This window comes from Argentina silus (genome assembly GCF_951799395.1).
Source record: "Argentina silus genome assembly, chromosome: 3".
Lineage (NCBI taxonomy): Eukaryota > Metazoa > Chordata > Actinopteri > Argentiniformes > Argentinidae > Argentina > Argentina silus.
The window spans coordinates 2,913,957-2,937,119 of NC_139657.1; the positions used below are offsets into that span (position 1 = coordinate 2,913,957).

The 23,163-nt window shown below is 47.6% G+C and overlaps 1 protein-coding gene across 1 annotated transcript; it reads left to right on the top strand.

The window, feature by feature from the left end:
• Positions 1–264: 264 nt before the first annotated feature.
• Positions 265–22,284, top strand: LOC310801601 (immunoglobulin superfamily member 22-like; the record flags this gene model as incomplete). Its single annotated transcript, XM_083665667.1, has 27 exons — positions 265–415; positions 1,018–1,152; positions 3,217–3,353; positions 4,739–4,838; positions 4,939–4,975; positions 5,463–5,640; positions 6,433–6,546; positions 6,815–6,977; positions 7,812–7,924; positions 8,978–9,140; positions 11,319–11,603; positions 11,907–12,031; positions 12,385–12,526; positions 12,973–13,180; positions 13,813–13,901; positions 14,274–14,576; positions 14,795–14,968; positions 16,800–16,928; positions 17,883–18,050; positions 18,291–18,419; positions 18,875–18,963; positions 19,139–19,331; positions 19,690–19,989; positions 20,372–20,520; positions 21,227–21,407; positions 21,750–21,813; positions 22,119–22,284. 27 exons carry the CDS (start codon positions 265–267, stop codon positions 22,282–22,284), a joined length of 4,185 nt encoding a protein of 1,394 aa, XP_083521793.1.
• Positions 22,285–23,163: the final 879 nt, after the last annotated feature.

Below are 23,163 nucleotides of genomic sequence, written 5' to 3' on the forward strand. Positions count from 1 at the left end.
CTGTCTCTCCCTCACTCTCTCTCCCTCCCTCTCTCTCTGTCTGTCTCTCTCTCACTCTCTCTCCCTCCCTCTCTCTCTGTCTGTCTCTCTCTCACTCTCTCTCCCTCCCTCTCTCTCTGTCTGTCTCTCTCTCCCTCACTCTCTCTCCCTCCCTCTCTCTCTGTCTCTCCCCTTCTCTCACAACATTCTATCTCCACCCACAGCCCAACTCATCCACCAATCACAGCCCAGCCTCAGGCTCAGTTAAACACACGCACACGCACAATGGAGGTCCTCCAGGCCAGCGGGGGCATGATTGAGCAGATGTCCGAGATGCAGATGTCCTCCTCCTCCTCCTCCTCCTCCACCTTCTCCATGAGCTCCAGCTCCACCAAGCTACGCAAGGTCGCCCAGACCTCCTCCAAGACCACAGAGGGTAGGGCTTCTTCTCACACCTCTTAACCCGGCACAGTACCCTAAAGTCAAATCAAAGTTGTTTCCATCATATTGTATTGTTATGATGGTATTTTATTGTATACCTATCCTTGTATTTCACTACACTGTTGAGAGGATGAAATGCTCGCGTGAAGCATTTCATTGTACAGATACAGCTGAAACGCTTAATATGAGATACCCTTCAACAGTGCAGTGAAATACAAGGAGAGCAATAACAACGCAATACACAACATACAATCAAACAAAGTACTACAGTATTCTACCCATTGACAAATCTCTTCTGAACAATAACTTCTATATACATCCAGTACTGTCTGTGTGGATGGTATGGCCCACATCTCTATAACGCCTTTATAACACATCTATAACACCACAATAACACCTTTATAAGTAGTCTCTGTGGCCACTAACCCTGGCCCTGGAAATCTACTGCAGGTTGTGTAGGCTTTTGATTAAACCTATCCTGTTAAACACATCCTGTTCTCTAAGAACAGAGTCAGTGACCACTGGTGCATTCTATCTGTGAGTATTTTATACTGTACTGTATGTGTCTGTGTGTGTGTGTGTTTCTATCTGCCTCAGAGCACTCTGTGGTGCACCGCAAGACCTCAGCCATAGTGGAGTCCTTCAGCCAGGTGCAGAAATCCCTGGAGATCCCAGCAGGGGAGTCTGTCCCAGATTTTGAGGAGAGGCCACGCCCCATTACCGTCCAGGAAGGTGAGATTCAGCACCTTAATCTCATGTAACCCAGACACAGATAAAACCTATAGAGATTTTTCTATTGGAAATGTTCTATAGTCCAGGACTAGGCTTAATCTGTGTCGGGGAAGCAGACCTCCAGTGTGCCTTATAAACTAGACTACTGGACTGAGAATGACTGTATGTCCTGATCAGGGGAGGCTGGTGGAGGTAGAAATCGGAGGACACACTCATTGTAATGCATGGAACGGAATGAGGAATGGTATCAAACACACATGTCTGATACCACTCCCTCATTCTATTCACACACACACACACACACACACACACACACACACACACAACGTCCACCAGCCTCCCCTGGTCCTAATCAGCGGAAAGGAGGAGGGTTCTGTTACACTTTGTTAATGAAGTACTTTTTATCAAAAGTCAGCTTTGTGTTTTAGTCCTGAACGGTTATGAAAGGTTATGATTTGGGATGTGTAAGCTCATTTTCTCCCTGTACCTGCCTGGGGGCAACCGCTACTCAGCATCCAGATGACTTCAACAATGTCGCAGTGCAGTTCTCATCGCCGGGCTATTCAGGACACCTTGGGAGAACTCAACTGGGGTCGATAGGCTTCACAGAAAGAAAGTGTGTCTTTACTCTGAAATTCCCCCCCTCCTTCTCCTCGACACAAATCATTATATAAAATTTAAATGACTGGAGTACTTAGGCAGAGGACTCAAATGCACGACTCGGAGACAAAAACTTAAATCCAATAGAATAGTCTTTACTATTAAAAGAGGTTCGGTATAAGGGTAGGCAGTCAATCCAGGAAGGGGGTAGGCAAAGCAGGGTTTGGTACACAGGTAGGCAGTTCAAAAAGTCAGGCAGATAATCCGAAATGGGGTAGACAAAGCAAAGTCAGAAACACTATCAGAGACCAAAATAACTACGAATATTCAACACTCTGAAAATTTGCTGGGACACAAGGTACAAAGACAAACTGGCACAGAGACAGGGGAACACACAGACTATCTACACAGGGAAGGATGATGAGGAACAGGTGAAGCCAATCAGGGCGGGGTAGACAATCACACAGGCGGGAAACACACAAGGGACATGGTGAGTAACACAAAAATAAACAGGAAACAATAAATGAATCACATGAAACAAAGACAAACATAAACTAAGAAACAGGGCAGGATGTTACAAAAATAGCATGCAGTCTGACTGAACTAGCTTCACTGTTATTGACTTCTAGAGAGAGAAAGGACAGCATGAGTAGCTAGTAGCTAGCCAGGGGAGGCTGGTGGAGGTAGAAATCAGAGGACGGGCTCATTGTAATGCATGGAATGAAATGAGGAATGGTTCTATGCTTTACAATGAGCCCGTCCTCTGATTTCTGCCTCCACCAGCCTCCCCAGGCTAGCTACTAGCTAGCCGAGAACTGAGTAGACTACAGCCTTTTCGAAAAACAGTTGGTGTTTGAGTCTGATTCCCAGTGGCTGTACCTGTAAATTATAGATTACGGGACACTCACAGCACAATCCAAGCTGTCACAATATGCAGTAGAATCCTGCAGATTGGCCTTATTGGGTTTTAGCGTTCACTGTTAGCCCCACGAGGGACAGAGAGGATGGAGCATTGGCCTGAATACAGGCCATGCTCTCTCCCATAGGCTTTAAGGCAAAATTCAATAGTACGTTTACTCACAGTTCAATACAACATGGAGTAGAATTCAACATCCAATAGTGTGATCAACCAGGTGGTTAACCTCTTAACCTCCATGGGCCCATAATTGGGCCCAAATTCTGCCTTAATTTGTTTATTAATTTCATTATAGTTTACTTCATCCCCTTGTCATGTGTAGTATGCTATTCTGAACTATGACCTTAGCATATCCACACAAAACTTAAAGGTGTTACCTATCAAATGGTATCCTGCTTTTGCATCTGATCATCATATTTCTAATGTTATCAGGGGTTTACTTTGGGTCTGGTTTTTAGGCGGAATTTAGTCAAATAGGGCATGGAGTTTAAGAGGTACAACAACATTGTGATCCCATCTGATCTGAGGGGTTCCATGTTTATTTCCAGGGGACAAGGCATCGTTTAAGGTGAAGGTGACGGGGAAACCCACACCCAGCGTGACCTGGGAGAGGGCCAGCGGCCGGCCAATGACAGAGGGAGTGAAGACCTTCTACGACAGCCTCAACAAACAGCATGTACTCAAGGTGAGCTAACCCAGCTAGCCTGATGTAGCTTCACCTGTACGTTTCCATCAGGAATGAAGCTCCTCGTGTTTTTGCGATTACCTGTCCGATTTTCTTGAGTGTTTTGAGTGACCTGTGTAACATCTTGAATTAGGAGCGTTGTTTTCATGGGTGATTTGTTCATTTTAAAATGTTGTTTTACTTTTGTTTAGTTCTGTCTTGGTTGTTGTCGTTTTGCACCTGTCCTATAGGTCTGGTGGCTGCTTGCCTTCCTTAACTGAGCCTCCAGATACCAGCGGAGGCTGGTGGAGGTAGGAATCGGAGGACGGGCTCAATGTAATGCATGGAATTAAAAGCACACGTGTTTGATACCATTCCTCATTCCATTCCAGGCATCACAATGAGCCCGTCCTCCGATTCCTACCTCCACAATACACAACAGCACTGAATCCAGGCAGGATTGGCACACTTGCTACACTTAGCCTCCATTTAAACCACAAGACAAATGCCTCAGACTAAGTCTTAACATGGAGGAGCTCCGGATCCTAACAGGATGCAGAGGAGCCCATTGCCTCCTAACAGGCTCCCATTAACTAAGGGCTACGCCACGTTATGGCTGTCAACTCAAACAGGACCTCATGCATCATGTGGAAAACTAGACTAGATAAAAATTTTTAAAAAAAATACACTGTCAGATCCTTTTATCTCTAAACGTTGGGAAGTGGATTTAGTGCTGTCTCCAACCCAAGCCGTAGAGCTTAAGTGAAGCTTAAATAGCTATTATAAAGCAATTAACTTGTGGGTGCTGACATATGCATCTCCTATTGCCATCTGTTTTCATGGGTGACGGATGCTTGTTAAGTTCCTGCATTAAAACGCTTTTTTTAGATTGATTCCTAGCACTGTACTGCCTCCCTCGGGTCGTTGTGAGTACTGCGTGATGATGCAGCCCCTAGCAATGCCCTGGGGAGAAGTTGCCAATTTGTCCGATTGCTACCTCCACCAGCCTCCCCTGACACAGGATCTAGGATCAGATTGCCCAAACCTAACCTTAACCACGAGGGAGGGCAACACAACCAGTGTCTAATGGCCACTTCATCTAATGGCCACTTCATCCTACTCTGATCTGCGTATTTTTAGGTGGCTTCCTCATCTCGTTTCCTCATCTCGTTTCCTCCTCTTCATCAGCATCTGAGAACACAGGACAGACTGAAGCAAGATGGTGGACACCTACCAGGCCTATTGCTTGTGTTTGATACCAGTCCTCGTTCCGTTCCATGCATTGCAATGAGCCCGTCCTCCGATTTCTACCTCCACCAGCCTCCCCTGGTTGGGAGGTAGCCCAAGCTAGACAGGTGATAGGATACAACAGTGACTCTGATAATGTCTCTCTCTGTCAAACCCAGATCAAGAGCCTGACAGTGGAAGATGCTGACGTCTACAAGTGTATTGTCTCCAACGACCACGGTGACGCTATCTACTCCATGTCCCTCGTCGTGACAGAGAGTGAGTCTGGTTATCTGGAATCATGCCCTAAATGTTGAAAGAAAACGTCACGTCAAAACAGATAATTTCTCAATTTGTATTTCATTGCTGTTCGTTCCAGATCCAGCGATGGACTTCAAAAAGATGTTGAAGAAACGGTAAGAATACACATTTAACACTGTACCCGGACGCCAACCAAAAATTGATGTACAGCACTGTGTGTGTGAAAAGCACCTACAGTAGACACAGTCGACACAATCCTGATTCAAAAAGCTACAAAAGCCCGATTGAAAGAGCTTTAAAAAGAGAAAGAAGCTGTGTCATTGTGCAGGAGAGTCTCAAAGACACACATACGTAAAAACTGCCATTTACAACCACCAGGCACTGACAAAGCCCGACAGGGTTCACGTTGTGCAATAAAATGTTCCTGTGGGTAGAAAGGAAGTCCCCTACAGGGGAGGAAGTGCTAAAGACAGTGTACACAAACACACACACACACACACACACACATACGCACACACACACACGTACGCACGCACACACACACACACACACACGCACTCACACGCACACGTACACACACACACACACACACACACACACACACACACACACAAAGCTCTAAAAAGCTGTCACGTTGCACAGGACCGTCCCTGCGGGGAAGAAGGAGGGGAAGAGGCCCCCAACAGAAGAGGAGATGTTAAAGATCCTGTCGGGAGCGGAGAAGAAGGACTACGAGAGGATCTGTGCCGAGCACAACTTCACCGACTTCAGAGGAATCCTCAAGAAGCTGAAAGAGATGAAGAAGAAGGTGGAAGTGGAGGTGGGACTGTCGCACACATCTTTTTACAAATCCTAGATCAGGATCAACCTTCTTCCACAGTTCTTTGGTAACAGCCAGTAAAAGAGTCTAGAGTTGAACTGTTGGACTTTAAAATAGTTTTTTGTTTTGTTTTTGTTTCTCAGAACATGGCGACGGGTTCACTTGTGTAGCTTCTAAAGAAAAAAACAGAAACAAAACATGAACAAGAACTTTCTTCAGAAAAATAGAACTTTCCTTCAGATGTTTCTGAAGTACAGGTCCTCAAAATGTTCTTATGAAAATCTGAATTGTCTTAGAAATGTCTGACGTATTTTCTTAAGAAGTTGTTGATTAGAGATTTTAAGAAGATCACCATAGCAACCAGCCAGTAGCAGTGGGTGAGCCAGCTAGCTGTATTGAATGCAGAACTGACTAATGAATAATATAATATGCAATGAAAACATTTCTTCTTTAATACCTTCCGTGAATCTAGGCCCTGACATAGAATATAATAGAACAGAATAGAATCGAAGAGAATAAAATAGAATAAAGTAGAACAAAATACAACGTGTGTTTCATACAATTTCTTGTTTTCCATTCCATGCATTACAATGAGCCCGTCTTCCGATTTCTACTTCCACCAGCTTCCCCTGATGGACACGTTTCTGTGTCATGTTATGTAAAGGCTGTACAGAATAGATATCCATATGTGATGTTTCCCTCCCTCCACGGGTTAAGGTTAGGGTTAGGGTTAGGGTTAGCTAACCCTAACCCTAACCATATGTGATGTTTCTCTCCCTCCACGGCGCCCAGATGGTGAAGGTCCTGCAGCCCCTGGACGACATCACTGCCAAGGCAGACACCAACGTCATCTTTGAGACCATCATGGAGCTCAAAGACCCCAACACTAAGATGCAATGGTTTCTGGTAAAACTCAATCACCCTGTGTGTGTGTGTGTGTGTGTGTGTGTGTGTGTGTGTGTGTGTGTGTGTGTGTGTGTGTGTGTGTGTGTGTGCGTGTGCGTGCCCAAGTGTATGTGTGTGTGCGTGTACATGTTTGTGCATGTTAATTTGTGTATTTCCCCTGATGCTCTGAGAGAGAGAGAGAGAGAGAGTGCGTGCGTGCGTGCGTGCGTGCGTGCGTGCGTGCGTGCGAGAGAGCCTCCTCCCATGTGTATTGTTGTGTGCAATCCAGGGCACGGAGCTGTTGAGGATCCAGTACTCCCATGGGAAGTACGAGCTGAAGCAGATGGGGACCAAGTACATGCTGTGCATCTCCAGGGTGTGTCTGGACGATATGGGAACCTACTCCCTGACGGTCGGGGACAAGGCCCTGTCAGCCAGGCTCACCGTCATAGGCAAGCGGAGCACAGTAACGTCCCAATGCTTCACACTAATAATGTCATCGCTCACTGACTGTACTCATTTGTATTCACTCTTTAATATTCCCCCAATCCCTGCATTATGGAGTGGCCGTCTGTAGGCTTAACTATTATATTGGACATGATTCCCCCTTCCCTCCTTTTCTCAAAGTGATGTGTGCACTCAACAGTGACAGGCCGCCTCTCCCTCTCTCCATCCTCCTCCCTCCATCCTCCTCCCTCCATCCCCCTCTCTCATTCTTCTCTCATTCCCCTCCGCCTCTACCCTTCTCTCAACCCCCCCCCCCTCTCTCTCTCTGTTTCTCTCCCCCTCTCACATGCCATTTGTCCTTCTTTCTCATCCCCCTCTCCCCATCTCTCATCCCCCTCTCCTCCTCTCTCTCACCCCCCCTCCTCTCTCTCATCCCCCTCTCCTCCTCTCTCTCACCCCCCCCTCCTCTCGCTCATCCCCCTCTCCCCCTCTCTCTCATATCCCAACCTCCTCCTCTCTCTCATCCCCCCCTCCTCTCTCTCATCCCCCTCTCCTCCTCTTTCTCATCCCCCTCTCCCCCTCTCTCCTCCTCTCTCTCATCCCCCTCTCCCTCTTCCTCATCCCCCTCTCCTCCTCTCTCTCATCCCCCTCTCCCCCTCTCTCTCATCCCCCTCTCCTCCTCTCTCTCATCCCCCTCTCCCTCTTCCTCATCCCCCTCTCTCCCTCTTCCTCATCCCCCTCTCTCCCTCTCTCTCATCCCCCTCTCCTCCTCTCTCTCATCCCCCTCTCCCCCTCTCTCTCATCCCCCTCTCCTCCTCTCTGTCATCCCCCTCTCTCAGACGAGCCCCTGAGGTTCCTCTCTGAGCTGAAGCCCATGTGTGTGACGGAGCGCCAGGCGGCGGTGTTCGAGGTGCGCCTCTCCAAGAGGACCGACGCTCCGCTGGTCTGGAAGGTCAGTCAATGCTGCTGTTGGGGGGGGCGTGGGGGGGGGGGGGGGTGTGGTGGTGGGGGGGGGCAGGGGAAGGTCTTCAATGCTGCTGTTGGGGGGGGGCGGACGGACGGGCGGGCGGGCGGGCTCAGACAGGGCAGGGGAAGGTCGGTCAATGCTGCTATCGAGCGGGAGGGGGCTCGGACAGGGCAGGGGAAGGTCGGTCAATGCAGCTGTCGGGGGAGGGGGAAGGGGGGGAGGACAGGGCAGGGGAAGGTCGGTCAACGCTGCTGTCCTGAGGGGCACCTGGGGCTGCGTTTTCAATAACACCGTGTTGGGGGCGTCCCAAATCACAAATCCCTATTCCCTATTCCCTATTCTTACACCAGGGGAGGCTGGTGGAGGTAGAAAACGGAGGACAGGCTCATTGAAATGCAAACACACGTGTTTGATACCATTCCTCATTCCATTCCATGCCTTACAATGAGCCTGTCCTCCGGTTTCTACCTCCACCAGCCTCCACTGGACTCAACTCAAATCACACCCTATTCCCTACACCCTATACCCTATTCCTATTCAATCAGATGTGGTGCACTAAGTAGTAAATGTGGAAGTAGCCTGTATCTGTCCTAGCATTAGACATGCTGTAGGTCAGTAAACTCTTTTTGTAGGCCAGAGGAGGATGGATCCCTGACTGGAGTCTGGTTCCTCTCAAGGTTTCTTCCTCCCAGTGGAGTTTTTCCTCACCAATGTCTTTCTCCAATCTGTTTTTTTTTCCTTGGCTTGCTTTTATTGTGGGTCTATGGTTGTATTGTTGTTGTTGTGAAGCACTTTTGAGACAACTGTCTTTGTAAAAAGTGCTATCGAAATTCATTTGAATGAATACAAGCACATTTGATTGATTGATGATTGATTGTGATACCACAATCCCACAATGTTTGTTTTGCTCTCGTTGTGAAGCACTTTAAGACAATTGTCTTTGTAAAAAATCTCTATACAAAAAATCCATTTGATTGACTGATGACTGTATTGATCGTAAAACCACAGGCCTCTCAACCTTATGTTTGTGTGATGAAGGTGAAGGGAAAGGAGGTGAAGAGGGATGAGAAGTTTGACATGTCGGTGTCAGAGGACGGGCTTACCTACACCCTGAAGATCAAGGACGTGAGGGCCGGTGATACAGGAGACTACACCATGAGCATAGGAGACCTCACCGCCACCGCACCGCTCTTCATAGAGAGTATGTCTCGCATTATCATAGGATGTCTCGCATTATCATAGGATGTCTAGCATTATCATGGGATGTCTCGCATTATCATAGGATGTCTCGCATTGTCATAGGATGTCTATCGTTATCATGGGATGTCTAATGTTATCATAGGATGTCTAATGTTATCATGGGATGTCTCGCATTATCATGGGATGTCTAGCATTATCATAGGATGTCTAGTCTTATCATAGGATGTCTAGTGTTGTCATAGGATGTCTAGTGTTGTCATAGGATGTCTAGTGTTGTCATAGGATGTCTAGTGTTGTCATAGGATGTCTAGTGTCATAGGCTCTATTCATAGAAGGCTTTATCTAAAGCCAGACAAACTACAAACACAGACACACACAGACACACACACATACATACATACATACATACATACATACATACACAAATACACAGACACAGACAGACACAGATATAATATACAGACACAGACAGACACAGATATAATATACAGACAGACACAGATACAGATATAATATACAGACACAGACACAGATATAATATACAGACACAGATATAATATACAGACACAGACAGACACAGACAGGCACAGACACAGATATAATATACAGACACAGACAGATGCAGATTTGGGTTAATATGCGGCCTTTACCTCATTTCACTTCTGAGATGAAAACAAATAATTCATTTAAAAGTTACAGCAGACTTCCTCTGGCATGTATAATGAAGACTCAGGGAGAAGACTTAATGAAGTACCGTCAGGTCCTCTCCCAGTGTTGATATTCGTGTAATCCAGCCAAATCCCCTCCACAAAACACGCTCATTCATTACAGAGCTGTTTAACAAGATGCTCACTAGCCCACGGTGCAAGCAGCAGCGTGTAAATATCTTCACAAGGACATGTGCTTCTCCTCCGGGTACTAAGAGCTAGTGTAATTGGGGTTGTGTTAATTAAGTTATTCATCATTAGACGCTCTCTCTGTCACGCACACACACGCGCACACACACACACACACACACACACACACACACAAGCTCACAGTGCCACTTCAGAGAGAGGAGTGCTGTGTTCCCTATAGGTTTGCATAGCATGTCATTGCCATTTGCGTGCCTTCAGAATAATTTGTACAGTACATTTGTATGAACAGAGTCTGAAGGTTAAAGGTGTGTTTGTTTAGTCCAGGCTTTCACCTCTTCTTTCACCTCTCTGGTAGGTATCTGCTCACCAAGGAGAGGAGGCAAACGAAGAGGCCTCTGTTCAACTATTCAGTACACAGCTTAGCACTTATTGTATTTGTCCTCGATGGACTTCCTAACGTTCCTCCAGGGATCCCTATCAAGTTGAATATGATTCTCTCCTCTTCTCTCCTCTCCTCTCCTCTCCTCTCCTCTCCTCTCCTCTCCTCTCCTCTCTTCTCCTCTCCTCTCTCCTCTTCTCTTCTCCTCTTCTCTTCTCTTCTCTTCTCTCCTCTCTTCTCTCCTCTCTTCTCTCCTCTCTTCTCTCCTCTCTTCTCTCCTCTTCTCTTCTCTTCTCTTCTCTTCTCTTCTCTTCTCTCTTCTCTTCTCTCCTCTCCTCTCCTCTCCTCTCCTCTCCTCTCCTCTCCTCTCCTCTCCTCTCCTCTCCTCTTCTCTCCTCTCCTCTTCTCTTCTCTTCTCTTCTCTTCTCTTCTCTCCTCTTCTTCTCTCCTCTTCTTCTCTCCTCTTCTCTCCTCTTCTCTCCTCTCCTCTCCTCTCCTCTCCTCTCCTCTCCTCTCCTCTCCTCTTCTCTTCTCTTCTCTTCTCTTCTCTTCTCTTCTCTTCTCTTCTCCTCTCCTCTCCTCTCCTCTCCTCTCCTCTCCTCTTCTCTTCTCTTCTCTTCTCCTCTTCTCTCCTCTTCTTCTCTCCTCTTCTCTCCTCTTCTCTCCTCTCCTCTCCTCTCCTCTCCTCTCCTCTTCTCTTCTCTTCTCTTCTCTTCTCCTCTTCTCTCCTCTTCTTCTCTCCTCTTCTTCTCTCCTCTTCTCTCCTCTTCTCTCCTCTCCTCTCCTCTCCTCTCCTCTTCTCTTCTCTTCTCTTCTCTTCTCTTCTCTTCTCCTCTCCTCTCCTCTCCTCTCCTCTCCTCTCCTCTCCTCTCCTCTCCTCTCCTCTTCTCTTCTCTTCTCTTCTCTTCTCTCTTCTCTCGTCTCAACCCTAACGTTCCTCCAGGGATCCCTATCAAGTTTGTGAGCCATATGAAGAACGTGCGCGTGAAGGAGAGGGGCAAGGCCCGGCTGGAGTGTGAGATGAGCTGCAGGGACGTGCACGTGCGCTGGCTGAAGGACGGCCGTGACATCACAGGGAACACCCGCTACATCTTTGTGCGCGAGGGCAAGAGGGCGGAGGTCATCGTGGACGACTGCGACCTGGCGGACGAGGGCGAGTACGCCATCGTCTGCACGCAGGACGGCGACGCCCACGAGTACGTCAGCTCCGCCAACCTCACCGTGGAGGGTAAGCTTCATCATCGTCATCATCAATGTCGTTTCAGTTATCGTCATTGTAACTGTATATGACCTTTGAATGTTGAATGTGTTTTTGTTTCACTTTTTATGTATCTATGTATTCTTGTCCTTTCCATGAAATATGAAGTAGTGTCTTTGAGTACTGAGAAAAACGCTATACAAAATAATGCATTATGATTATGATTATTATTATTATTATATTATGTATTATACTCTGTTATTACATTGACATGATTGTATGTGCGTGCGTGTGTGTGTGTGTGTGTGTGTGTGCGTGCGTGCGTGTCCACAGAGCGCTTCGCCACAGTGAAGAGTGGTATGTGTGATGCCCAGAGCCCGAGCGGCGCCCCCGCTGAGCTGTGTGTTGTCCTGAACGACGAGAAGGTGGAGGGGGTGTGGCTGAGGGACGGAGTGGAAGTAAGACCACTGCTCTGTCTGTTCACACACAGCCACAGCATGACTCAATAGACATTCATGTAAACAATTATATATCTGCCTTTTTGATAATGCAAGAATCGAGTCATAGAATCTGCCAATCAGGAACAATCATTCTGACTGTTTGCCTACCTGGGTTGGGGTAAATTCCATTTCAATTCAGTCAATTCAGAAGGTTAACAGAAATTCCAATTCAACATTTTCCTCATTGAAAATGAATCGAGGAAATGTGGAATTTGAATTTGAATTTGGGTTTACTTCCTGAATTGGTTGAACTGAAGTGGAGTTGACCCTGACCCTGACCCTGAGTTGACCCTGACCCTGTTTGCCTCCAGGTGTCAGGTCTGAGCGGGGTGCAGGTGGTGAAGCAGGGGGCGGTCCACAAGCTGCTCTTTGACGGGGTGACCGACGCTCACGAGGGCAAGTACACCTTCAGGGCCAAGGGGGCCGAGAGCGAGGCTGTCCTCACCATCGCAGGTCAGTGTGTGTGTGTGGTTGTGTGTGTGATTGTGTGTGTGGTTGTGTGTGTGTGTGGTTGTGTGTGTGTTTGTGTGTGTGTGTGTGTCTCTGTCTGTCTGTCTATATAAACCCACAGTTGTTGCTACATTCAAACTCCCAGAACATCTTCTCCTGTGTTATTTCGTATACCCTATACCAGTGAAACATGGTGGGTTTAAACAAGGTAAAAATCAGACGACAGACTCATTGTAATGCATGGAACGGAATGAGAAATGGTATCAAACACACGTGTATCTCCTGATACCGTGCCTCATTCCGTCCCATGCATTACAATGAGCCCGTCCTTTGATGAGCCCGTCCTTCTACCTCCACCAGCCTCCCCTGGTGTGCATATGGACACATACATAATTCCAACAGTGGGGCCCAGTAGTGACCGGCCCGGTGGACCACCTCTCTCTCCCCAGACCCTCCGGTGATGGACCCCTCCGTGCTGGAGCTCCTGGGGGGCCAGCCTGTGACGGTGAAGGCAGGTCAGACTGCCACCATCAAGATCCCCTTCACAGGCAGACCCCCACCCAGGATCACATGGTACAAGGACGGCGTGGAGCTGATGGACGATGAGAGGACCAAGGTGGAGCGGGGAACGGACTCCACCACTCTGGTCCTCACCAGGTAGACTGAAAGGAAGTTGGAGTTAGTACCGTGGTCCTCTGTGGCTCAGTCGGTAGAGCATGGTGCTAACAACGCTTAGGCTGTGGGTTTGATTCCTGCTGGGACCATATATACTGAAATGTATGAACTCACTGCAATGTAAGTCGCTTTGGATAAAAGCGTCAGCTAAATGGCATATATATATATATATACCAAAAAAGGGTCCTTTATTTGTCCCTTGTATTTAATTTTTATTAAACCTTTATTTAACCAGGAAAAGCCCACTGAGACACTAAATCGATATTGCAAGGGAGACCGGGCCAAGAAAGCAGATAATAACAACAACACAATAACCACGCTTAGTATGTGACATATGACAATGATAAAGAAGCACTTTTTATTAATTACTTTAAAAAGCACCTTTTATTCAATTCAACTACCAGTTGAAGCACTTATAGATGATGATGATGATGATGATGATGATTATTATTATTACTATTGTTGTTGTTATTGTTGTTATTATTAATAATAAACGGTGTTATTATTATTAATAATAACAATCACATGTGTTCTGTCCACCCAGGTGTGTGAAAGATGATGATGATGATGATTGATTATTATTATTATTATTATAACGTGTTCTGTCCACCCAGGTGTGTGAGAGAGGACAGCGGTGCCATCATGCTCCGTCTGAAGAGTGACTGTGGGACCGCCATCGCCAACTTCCACCTCAATGTGGTCGGTGAGTATTCCCCTCATACTGAAGTGGTGGTGCAATAGTACTCAGTAGAGTTGTAGGCCTACAGTATTTTGTTATTAATTGTCGTTGTATTTGTTGGTTTATCATGTTTTATTGGCGCTGTGATGGTGACAGGTGGCGTGGATAGGGCTGGCATTTGTTTGTTAAGTGCAGTACAACTCTACAAACGAAGTTCCCTCACTGGGAAAACTAAGTTATTACTACATCTTGTAATGTATTGTGTGTACTGTACCATCCGTGGCGAATTTGAGAGAGTTGAAGCCTAGTTAAATGTCTGTTAGCTGTCCTCCCCTTGGATAATTTGCTGCTGTGCTGTTCCATACTGTTAGTGTACTGCGTGCCTCCCTCCCTCAGACCACCCGAAGCCCCCCCAGGGTAAGGTGGAGTTCCTGGAGCGGACAGGGAAGTGCATCGCCATGAAGTGGAAGGCTCCTCGCGACAACGGGGGCAAGCAGGTGACCAGCTTCGTGATCGAGCGCTGCGCGGCGGGGAAGAAGTCGTGGATCAAGGTCGGCGAGGTGGACAGCAACACCACCACCTTCAGCAATGACAAGGTGGAGGAGGGCAAGGCCTACCAGTACCGCATCAGAGCTGTCAACGCCATGGGCGTGAGCGACCCTCTGGAGACTGAGGAGGTGTACGCAGGGGAACCCATAGGTGAGGACGCCCTCGTCATCTTCATCACCATAATTATTATCATCATCATCATCATCTACATCAAGATCATCATCAATATCTACAACAACATCATCATCCTCATTATCTCAAATATCATCATCATCATCTTTATCTCAAAAATCATCATCATCATCATCAACACCTTCATCATAGTGACTATTATAATAAGTATCCATCCCCCCTCCTCCCCCTCCCAGAGCCCCCAGGCATGACGTCCCAGCCCCAGGTCTCTGACGTCACTAAGGATGCTGTGACGGTGAGCTGGGCCCCCCCGGCCCAGGATGGTGGAGCCCCCGTCCTGGGCTACATGGTGGAGAGGAAGAAGAAGGGGGGAAACATGTGGGTCCCCGTCAACAGCGAGCTGATCACAGGTCAGTCCTCTCACATACAGGGTCAACAACAAGCTGATCACAGGTCAGTCCTCTCACATACAGGGTCAACGAGCTGATCACAGGTCTGTCCTCTCACATACAGGGTCAACAACGACCTGATCACAGGTCAGTCCTCTCACATACAGGGTCAACGAGCTGATCACAGGTCAGTCCTCTCACATACACTCCTAAAGACCTCTCCACCCCCACTACCCCCCTGGACAAGTCTCTCTCCTGTGGCCCCTGGTCCGAGCATTGCTTACTTTTTCTTATGATGGCTGATGGATAGGTGATTCACTTACTTAAACAAATGTATTTGTTGTAAGTCTCTTTGGATAAAGGCGTCTGCTGAATGCCATGAATGTAAAATGTAAATGTAATACATTGTCAACGATGAAATGGTCACAGGTCAGTCCTCTCACATCCAGTCATTGTCTGTGTCGTCACAGGTCTGAAAATGAACTTTGGCTGTGTTCCAAAATGAATTCTCACACTCTATCTAGAGTGCATACCAAGTACATTATACGCCCCAGATAGAGTGCAAGGCAGCATTTTGGAACACGGCCTTTGTCTTCACACAGGCTTGATGCATACAGCATGAAATAGGTGCTTTCACCTGTCCAGTTTTGTCAGCATCAAGGGAGTACAGAAAGGAGACATTGTGGGAAAGCATCTTTAGACAATGGTGTTGAGGATTGACTTTAAAGGCCTTCCTGGTTTTTCTCTCTCTCTCCCTCTCTCCCTCTCCCTCCCTCCCTCCCTCCCTCCCTCCCTCCCTCTCTCTCTCTCTCTCTCTCCCTTCCTCCCTCTTTCCCTCCCTCTCCCTCCCTCCCTCCCTCTCCTCCTCCAGATCCTCACAGAACAGAAGCACCAAGTGGTGACGCTAGTCATTTACTGAGCTATTTGGGAACTTAACCCCAGATATAGCCAGGAGCAATTCTCAATAAAATGTGTCGAAAGGTTATTCAGTCGCAAAAAAGCAGTGAAGCGATTTTATATTAGACTCTGAGCGCTAGCCAAACAGGCTAGCCAAGCCACACTTGGGAGCTGTATAGCTGTATGAAATGTCAAAGGTCACGGCACACGGGAAATGGTTTCAGGAGAATCTGCAGTAAACAAAATAGAATGTATTACCCATAATACACGTACGTTGACCTAAATGGCAACTTTCAGACGTGATTCATTGTGCAATAACATGGTGCAGCCCCAAGAAATCATATATCAGCTAAAAAAACGTCAAAATGACGAATCCTCTCCTCCTACAGATATTAAGTGTGTGTTGGAACCTCTCTTTCTCTCTCTCTCTCTTTCTTTCTCTCTCTCTCTCTTTCTTTCTTTCTCTCTCTCTCCCTCTCTCTCTCTCTCCTCCTCCTCCAGATACTAAGTGTGTTGGTCTCTCCTCCTCCTCCAGATACTAAGTGTGTTGGTCTCTCTCTCTCCTCCTCCTCCTCCTCCTCCTCCAGATACTAAGTGTGTTGGTCTCTCTCTCTCCTCCTCCTCCTCCTCCTCCTCCAGATACTAAGTGTGTTGGACTCTCCTCCTCCTCCAGATACTAAGTGTGTTGGTCTCTCCTCCTCCTCCAGATACTAAGTGTGTTGGTCTCTCTCTCTCCTCCTCCTCCTCCTCCTCCTCCAGATACTAAGTGTGTTGGTCTCTCCTCCTCCTCCAGATACTAAGTGTGTTGGTCTCTCCTCCTCCTCCAGATACTAAGTGTGTTGGTCTCTCTCTCTCCTCCTCCTCCTCCTCCAGATACTAAGTGTGTTGGTCTCTCCTCCTCCTCCAGATACTAAGTGTGTTGGACTCTCTCTCTCTCCTCCTCCTCCTCCTCTAGATACCAAGTGTGTGGTGGATGGGCTGGTGGAGGACGTGGAGTATGAGTTCAGGGTGACCAGTGTGAACAGAGCCGGACCCGGGACCCCCAGCACGGCCTCCAACACAGTCCTGGCCAAAGATCCCATCCGTGAGTCCCAACCACAACATACACTGATCTACAGCACCAGTCAAAAGTCTGGACACACCTTCTCATTCAATGGTTTTTCTTTATTTGTATTATTTTCTACATTGTAGATTAATATTGAAGACATCAACACTATGAAGGAACACTTATGTAGTAAACAAAAAAGTGTTAAACAAACCAGAATATGTTCTACATTTTAGATTCTTCGAAGTAGCCACCTTTTGCTTTGGTGACAGCTTTGCACACTCTTGGCAAGTTTGTGTCCAAACTTTTGACTGTTGCTGTACATACAGATAAACAGGTATCATTGGAAGCATCACCTCCAGGCCTGAACAGCACACCTCAAACATATTACTGAACTCTGACCTAACTTAAAGGGACACTTCACCATTTTTAACCTCATTACGTCATTATCTCCAGGGTACATACAGAGTCTGCATATGTGAAAACGGCAATTTTCTACATTCTGTGGTGAAAAAGAGAAAGTCAATAACCCCCTACCTATGTCATTGGGGCTTAACAAATCAATTTAATTCAATATTTTTCCAGGCAGGGGGAGTGTGTTTGTGGTTGTGGTGTTTTTACAAATCACTCTGACCTAGCTTAACCTTATAGAGTGTACTGCTGTTCTCAAAGAGCCAAGTCATCATTCCCGCTGGGACCATAGACACTGAAAATGTATGCACTCACTGCAGTGTAAGTCACTTTGGATAAAAGAGTCAATTATGATCATTATCTTAAGCGAGAAGTTGTTCATAAGCGGCAGAAAGTACATTATTGCACCACGCTTCACAATAACACCCAAATAAAATATAGCCCCATTCAAACAAAATATAGCCCCAAAATTACATTAACACAGTAAGAGTATCATAGGTTTGGGCACTAATTTCTTTCCACCCTTTCTCCCATTAACTTTCCCTCCCCCTCTCCTCCCCCCCTCCCCCCCCCACCCTCTAGGTGCCCCTGGTCTGGTGAGAAACCTGGCGGTGTCAGACTCCTCCAACTCCTCCATCTCTCTGAGCTGGAGACCCCCGGAGCTGGGGGATGAGCCCTCTGGCTACATTGTGGAGGTCCGCCCTGAGGACGCCAAAGAGTGGACCAAGGCCACCAAGATCCCCATCGCAGGTACGACCGATGCAGGGTTTGAACCTGGGTCTCCAGGGTGGAAGATATGCACAAACTAATCAAACCTAAAGCCTAGGCATTAGCTTGGTGTGTGTGTGTGTGTGTGTGTGTGTGTGTGTGTGTGTGTCTGTGTCTGTGTCTGTGTCTGTGTGTGTGTGTGTGTGTGTGTCTGTGTCTTCACCTCTCAGACAGGGTATCTCTTCGTAACGCGTCATCTCTCTTGTGGCCTCTGTTACCCAGGCACGGCCTACACCGTGGGGGGGCTGAAGGAACGCACAAAGTACTTCTTCCGCATCCGAGCCGTCAACGAGGGGGGGGTCGGGGAGCCCATAGAGCTGGATCAGGGGGTGTTGGCCATGCCCCCACCCGGTGAGACGCTGAGACAGCTGCTGTCATCTATCGGACCGTGACATCCTCAACACAGCAGGATCATGCCACATGGCTTGTTTTGTTTTCTAGCATAAAATGTGAATGGCAGTTGTGTTCTGCGTTGAACGCCACACATGGAAACCAGTCATACTTAGTTTTCAGAATTTGTATTTGATTTGTATTTGAAGTTATTACATTTTATTCATTGTCATGATACACTGATGATACCGGGGGAGGCTGGTGGAGATGGAAATCGGTGGACTGGTTCACTGTAATGCATGGAACGAAATGGGTGTTTGATACCATTCCTCATTCCATTCCATGCAGTACAATGTCCATCCTCCGATTTCTACCTCCACTGGATGATACACATGGTGCATTGTCATGATACACATACATTTCATTCAGAGTCAGAGGCTGATTGTAACTTCCTGTTGTGACCACTTCCTGTTTAGCTGCTCCCAGGTTTGACCTCCAGGGGAGGGTGAAGAACCAGATGGTGGTGCATGCTGGGTCAGCCCTCTGCATCCCCCTCACCTTCACTGTAAGAAACACACACACACACACACACACACACACACACACACACACTCATACACATACATACACACACACACACGCAGTATGTTTAAAAAGTGTTCAATGATCCTCCTCCTCTTCCTCCTCCTCCTCTTTCTCCTCCTCCTCCACCTCCCCCCCCCCCCCCCCCCCCCCCCCAGGGGTCCCCTCCCCCCGAGGTGAGCTGGCTGAGGGATGGGATCCCCACTAAGGGCAGGGAGGTCATCACCAAGGGCAAGACACACTCCCAGTTCCTCGTCTCCTCCTGCCAACGCTCCGACTCCGGCGTCTACCGGGTCCACCTGCGCAACGACTACGGAGAGGCTCACTACGACATCCACGTCCGCGTCACAGGTGAGGGGGCCGGCGGAGGCCGGCGGAGGTAGAAATCGGAGGACGGGCTCATTGCAATGCATGGAATGGAATGAGGAATGGTATCAGACACGTGTTTCATTTCATTCTATGTGTTACAGTGCGGTCCTCTGTGGCTCGGTTGATAGAGCATGGCGCTAACAACGCTTAGGTTGTAGGTTCGATTCCCGCTGGGACCATATATACCATAAAAATGTATGCACTCACTGGAATGTAAGTCGCTTTGGATAAAAGCGTCAGCTAAATGCTATATATTGTTATACTGCAATAATCCCGTCCTCTGATTTCTTGGATGAAAACATCCACAGCTTACATCTCATGCCTCCCCCTTCCCCCCTAGACTTCCCGCGGCCCCCCAGGAACCTCCGTCTGGTGGAGGAGGTCCCCGGTACGGTGACCCTGCAGTGGGACCACACCCCAGACCTGGCGGACGACGAGGGAGCCCACTACGTCATCCTGAAACGGGACGCCAGCACAGCCACCTGGTTCACCGCCGCCGACCGCGTCTTCAGCAACCGGTACACCGTCACCGGACTGCTTCCTGGCCGGAAGTACTACTTCCGGGTCATCGCACGCAACGCCATCGGAGACAGCGACCCCCTGGACTCCCGGGAGCCGCTCGTCATCGCCAAGGAGAAAGGTGGGACAGGAAGTGGTGGGAGGTGTCGTTTGAAGCGGGATTAGGTGGTTCCAGGGGAGGCTGGTGGAGGTAGAAATCGAAGGACGGGCTCATTGTGATACATGGAATGGAATTCCTAATTCCGTTCCATGTATTACAATGAGCCCGTCCTCCGATTTCTACCTCCACTAGCCTCCCCCATAGCGAAGGTGGGGCCATTGTTTTACGAATGAAAGAGAGTCAAGCTCATGTGTTTCACACATCCGACATAATGACATTATTGTGTGTGTGTGTGTGTGTGTGTGTGTGTGTGTGTCTGTCTATCTACAATACAATTATCATACATCATATCATGGTCCTGTGTGTGTGCGTGCGTGTGTGTGTGTTCCTGTGTGTGTCTCAGAGCCTATCAGCAGCCTGTTGATGAGGGAGTACATTCCTAAGGTGCGCCAGGCCAAGCCGGCCTTCATCCTGCCGCTGAAGGACCACGCCGTCCGCCGCGGCCAGGACTGCACCATGAGCTGTGCCTACCTGGGCACGCCCACTCCGCAGGTAGGATCGCCATGGCAACTGATAGTAGGGGAGGCCGGTGGAGGTGGAAATCGGAGGACGGGGGCTCATTGTTATATATGGAACGGAATGAGCGTCCTCATTACGTTCCATGCATTACAATGAGCCCCCGTCCTCCGATTTCTACCTCCACCAGCCTCCAATGACAGGATGATATATTAGCCCACTGTGTTGTTATCACAATGAGTGTGCTGCTCAATGATACAGGAGATAACGATTTCATTAGTTTTCATTAGTGTTTTATGAAACATTTGCGCTAAAATTCATCATGATGATTGATGACAACGTTGTATTCATCAGTCCCTTGGTTAGGGACCAGCTCACAGAGTCTTGTTTTGATCCAATCAATGAGTGTATTTTGTGTTATATTTGTTTTATGTTTTTAAGGTGTTCTTCTGCATAATATTTGCACTATAAACAGGGCGTATCTGTACCAGACACCTCGTTCTCAGTGTGTAAATAACTTTAAATAAATAATGTTTTTAACTCATCAACTGCAAAATAGTGTTCTATGTGGTAGTATAGTAGTGTTCATAGTGTTCTATGTGGTATTTACCTAGCAACAACACTTTGATTGGCTACAAAATGAAGCATCATAATGTATGCATTCTTGGTGAATTAAGTCAGCCTTGGCACTGAATGAGTTAAATAAATGTGATAAGGAGACCCCCTACCTGCTCCTCCTCAGGTGAGCTGGTACAAAGGTGAGGTGAACGTCTCGGACAGCCCCCGGTTCTGGCAGAGCACAGCGGACGGCGTGTGTACCCTCACCATTCCCTCCTGCATGGCCAGGGACAGTGGGGACTACACCCTGGTGCTGGTCAGTCCCCTGGGACAGGCCAAGTGCTCCTGCAACCTGCTCATCTTCGGTTAGTAGTACCGCCTCCGCACACCAGCAGGGGGCAGGCTAGACAGATAGATAGAAAAAAGAGAGAGAGAGCGAGAGAGAAAAAAGATAGATAGACAGACAGAAGGATGGACGGACAGGCAGACAGACAGACAGACAGGCAGGCAGACAGACAGACAGATAGAAGGACGGGCAGACAGACAGACAGACAGACAGGCAGACAGACAGACAGACAGACAGACAGACAGACAGACAGATAGAAGGACGGGCAGATGGACAGACAGACAGGCAGACAGACAGACAGACAGACAGTCACAGTATTGACCAGTGCTGTATCGCTCTGTGTGTGTTTGTCATGTGACAGATAAGGATGACAAGAGCCTTCTGGAGAGTCTGACTGACCGCTCAGCGAAGGAGAAACTCATCATGTGAGCAGGAAACAAGGCCCACCATTTTATCACTGTAACCCTGTGAGGACTACATTACCCAGGATGCAGTAGTCATGGCCCTTGGGCCCTCTGTTTTAAACCTGTGATTGTTTCAAGGCTTTTAGTGGCACGTAAAGAGAGATCCTTTATCATATGATTTGAATTGTAACTGAACTGCTGTAGTTCTACTATTGATTCGTTTTAAGAGATGGAATGGAAAGGTGAATGAGTCATACAAACCGTTCTCTGTGTGTAATGACAATAAATTAAGTTAATTGAGTGTGGTTTTGACATCTGTGACTCAGACCCGACTTTGGCCGAATATCGAAAGTCTTGAGTACCTTGAGTCTTCGCATTCTCGCTCCTCGCCTGCTCCAAAATGCATTGGAGGAGAAGGCTCAAGGGGAGGACCCTCAGACTCTCTGCTCCAATGGGTTTCTAGAAGGAGGCGGTTGTCGAGGACGCGAGTAATCAAGGAGAGACTTTTGAGATTTGGCCATAGCTCTTACACGGAGAAGTGAAATGTGTGGTGTAATGCTTTCAGTGACCACCAGAGGTCAGACATCCCCCATGCTGCCATTACTGAGACTGCTCAAGGGAAGGATCGCTGTGCTTGAGTCGTGTGTGTGTGTGTGTGTGTGTGTGTGTAAGTGTAAGTGTCTTCTTAAAGTATGCCATCTTATCTGAATCTCTGATATATTATTTAAAACAAAACAGAACTCTAGCTCTTTCCCGACTCCCAATCCAGCCAGAGAGGTATTAAAAAACCTCAGTCATTCACTTGTATCTGTCTGCTGCAATCTATGACAAATGTTGTTTTGCTATTGAGGGTATATTCTCCCATGTATTGATATGCACACACAAATATCTGAATTGTTAAAATCAGAAAATACAGAATTTTCAGTTTCCCATTTACTGCCATTGACTGATTCTACAACTTTGTAAATGTTACAAAGAATCCTTACAGCTTGCATATGCCCTATGGGGTTACATAGAGGCCCTATGAGGTTGCATAGAGGCCCTATGGGGTTACATAGAGGCCCTATGGGGTTACATAACTTTGAAGTTACTTGGAAGCCGTATTGGTTATATGGCATCTCTTCAGGTTATATAAATTGTTTCCATAGAGTCCTTTACAGATCTTTCTCTCTCTCTCTCTAATCCCCCCCATACACACTCTCTCTCTCTCTCTCTCTCTCTCTCCCTCTCTCTCTCCCTCTCCCTCCCTCTCTCTCTCTCTCTCACTCTCTCTCTCTCTCTCCCTCTCTCTCTCTCTCTCTCTCTCCCTCTCCCTCCCTCTCTCTCTCCTTCTCCCTCCCTCTCTCTCTCCCTCTCCCTCCCTCTCTCTCT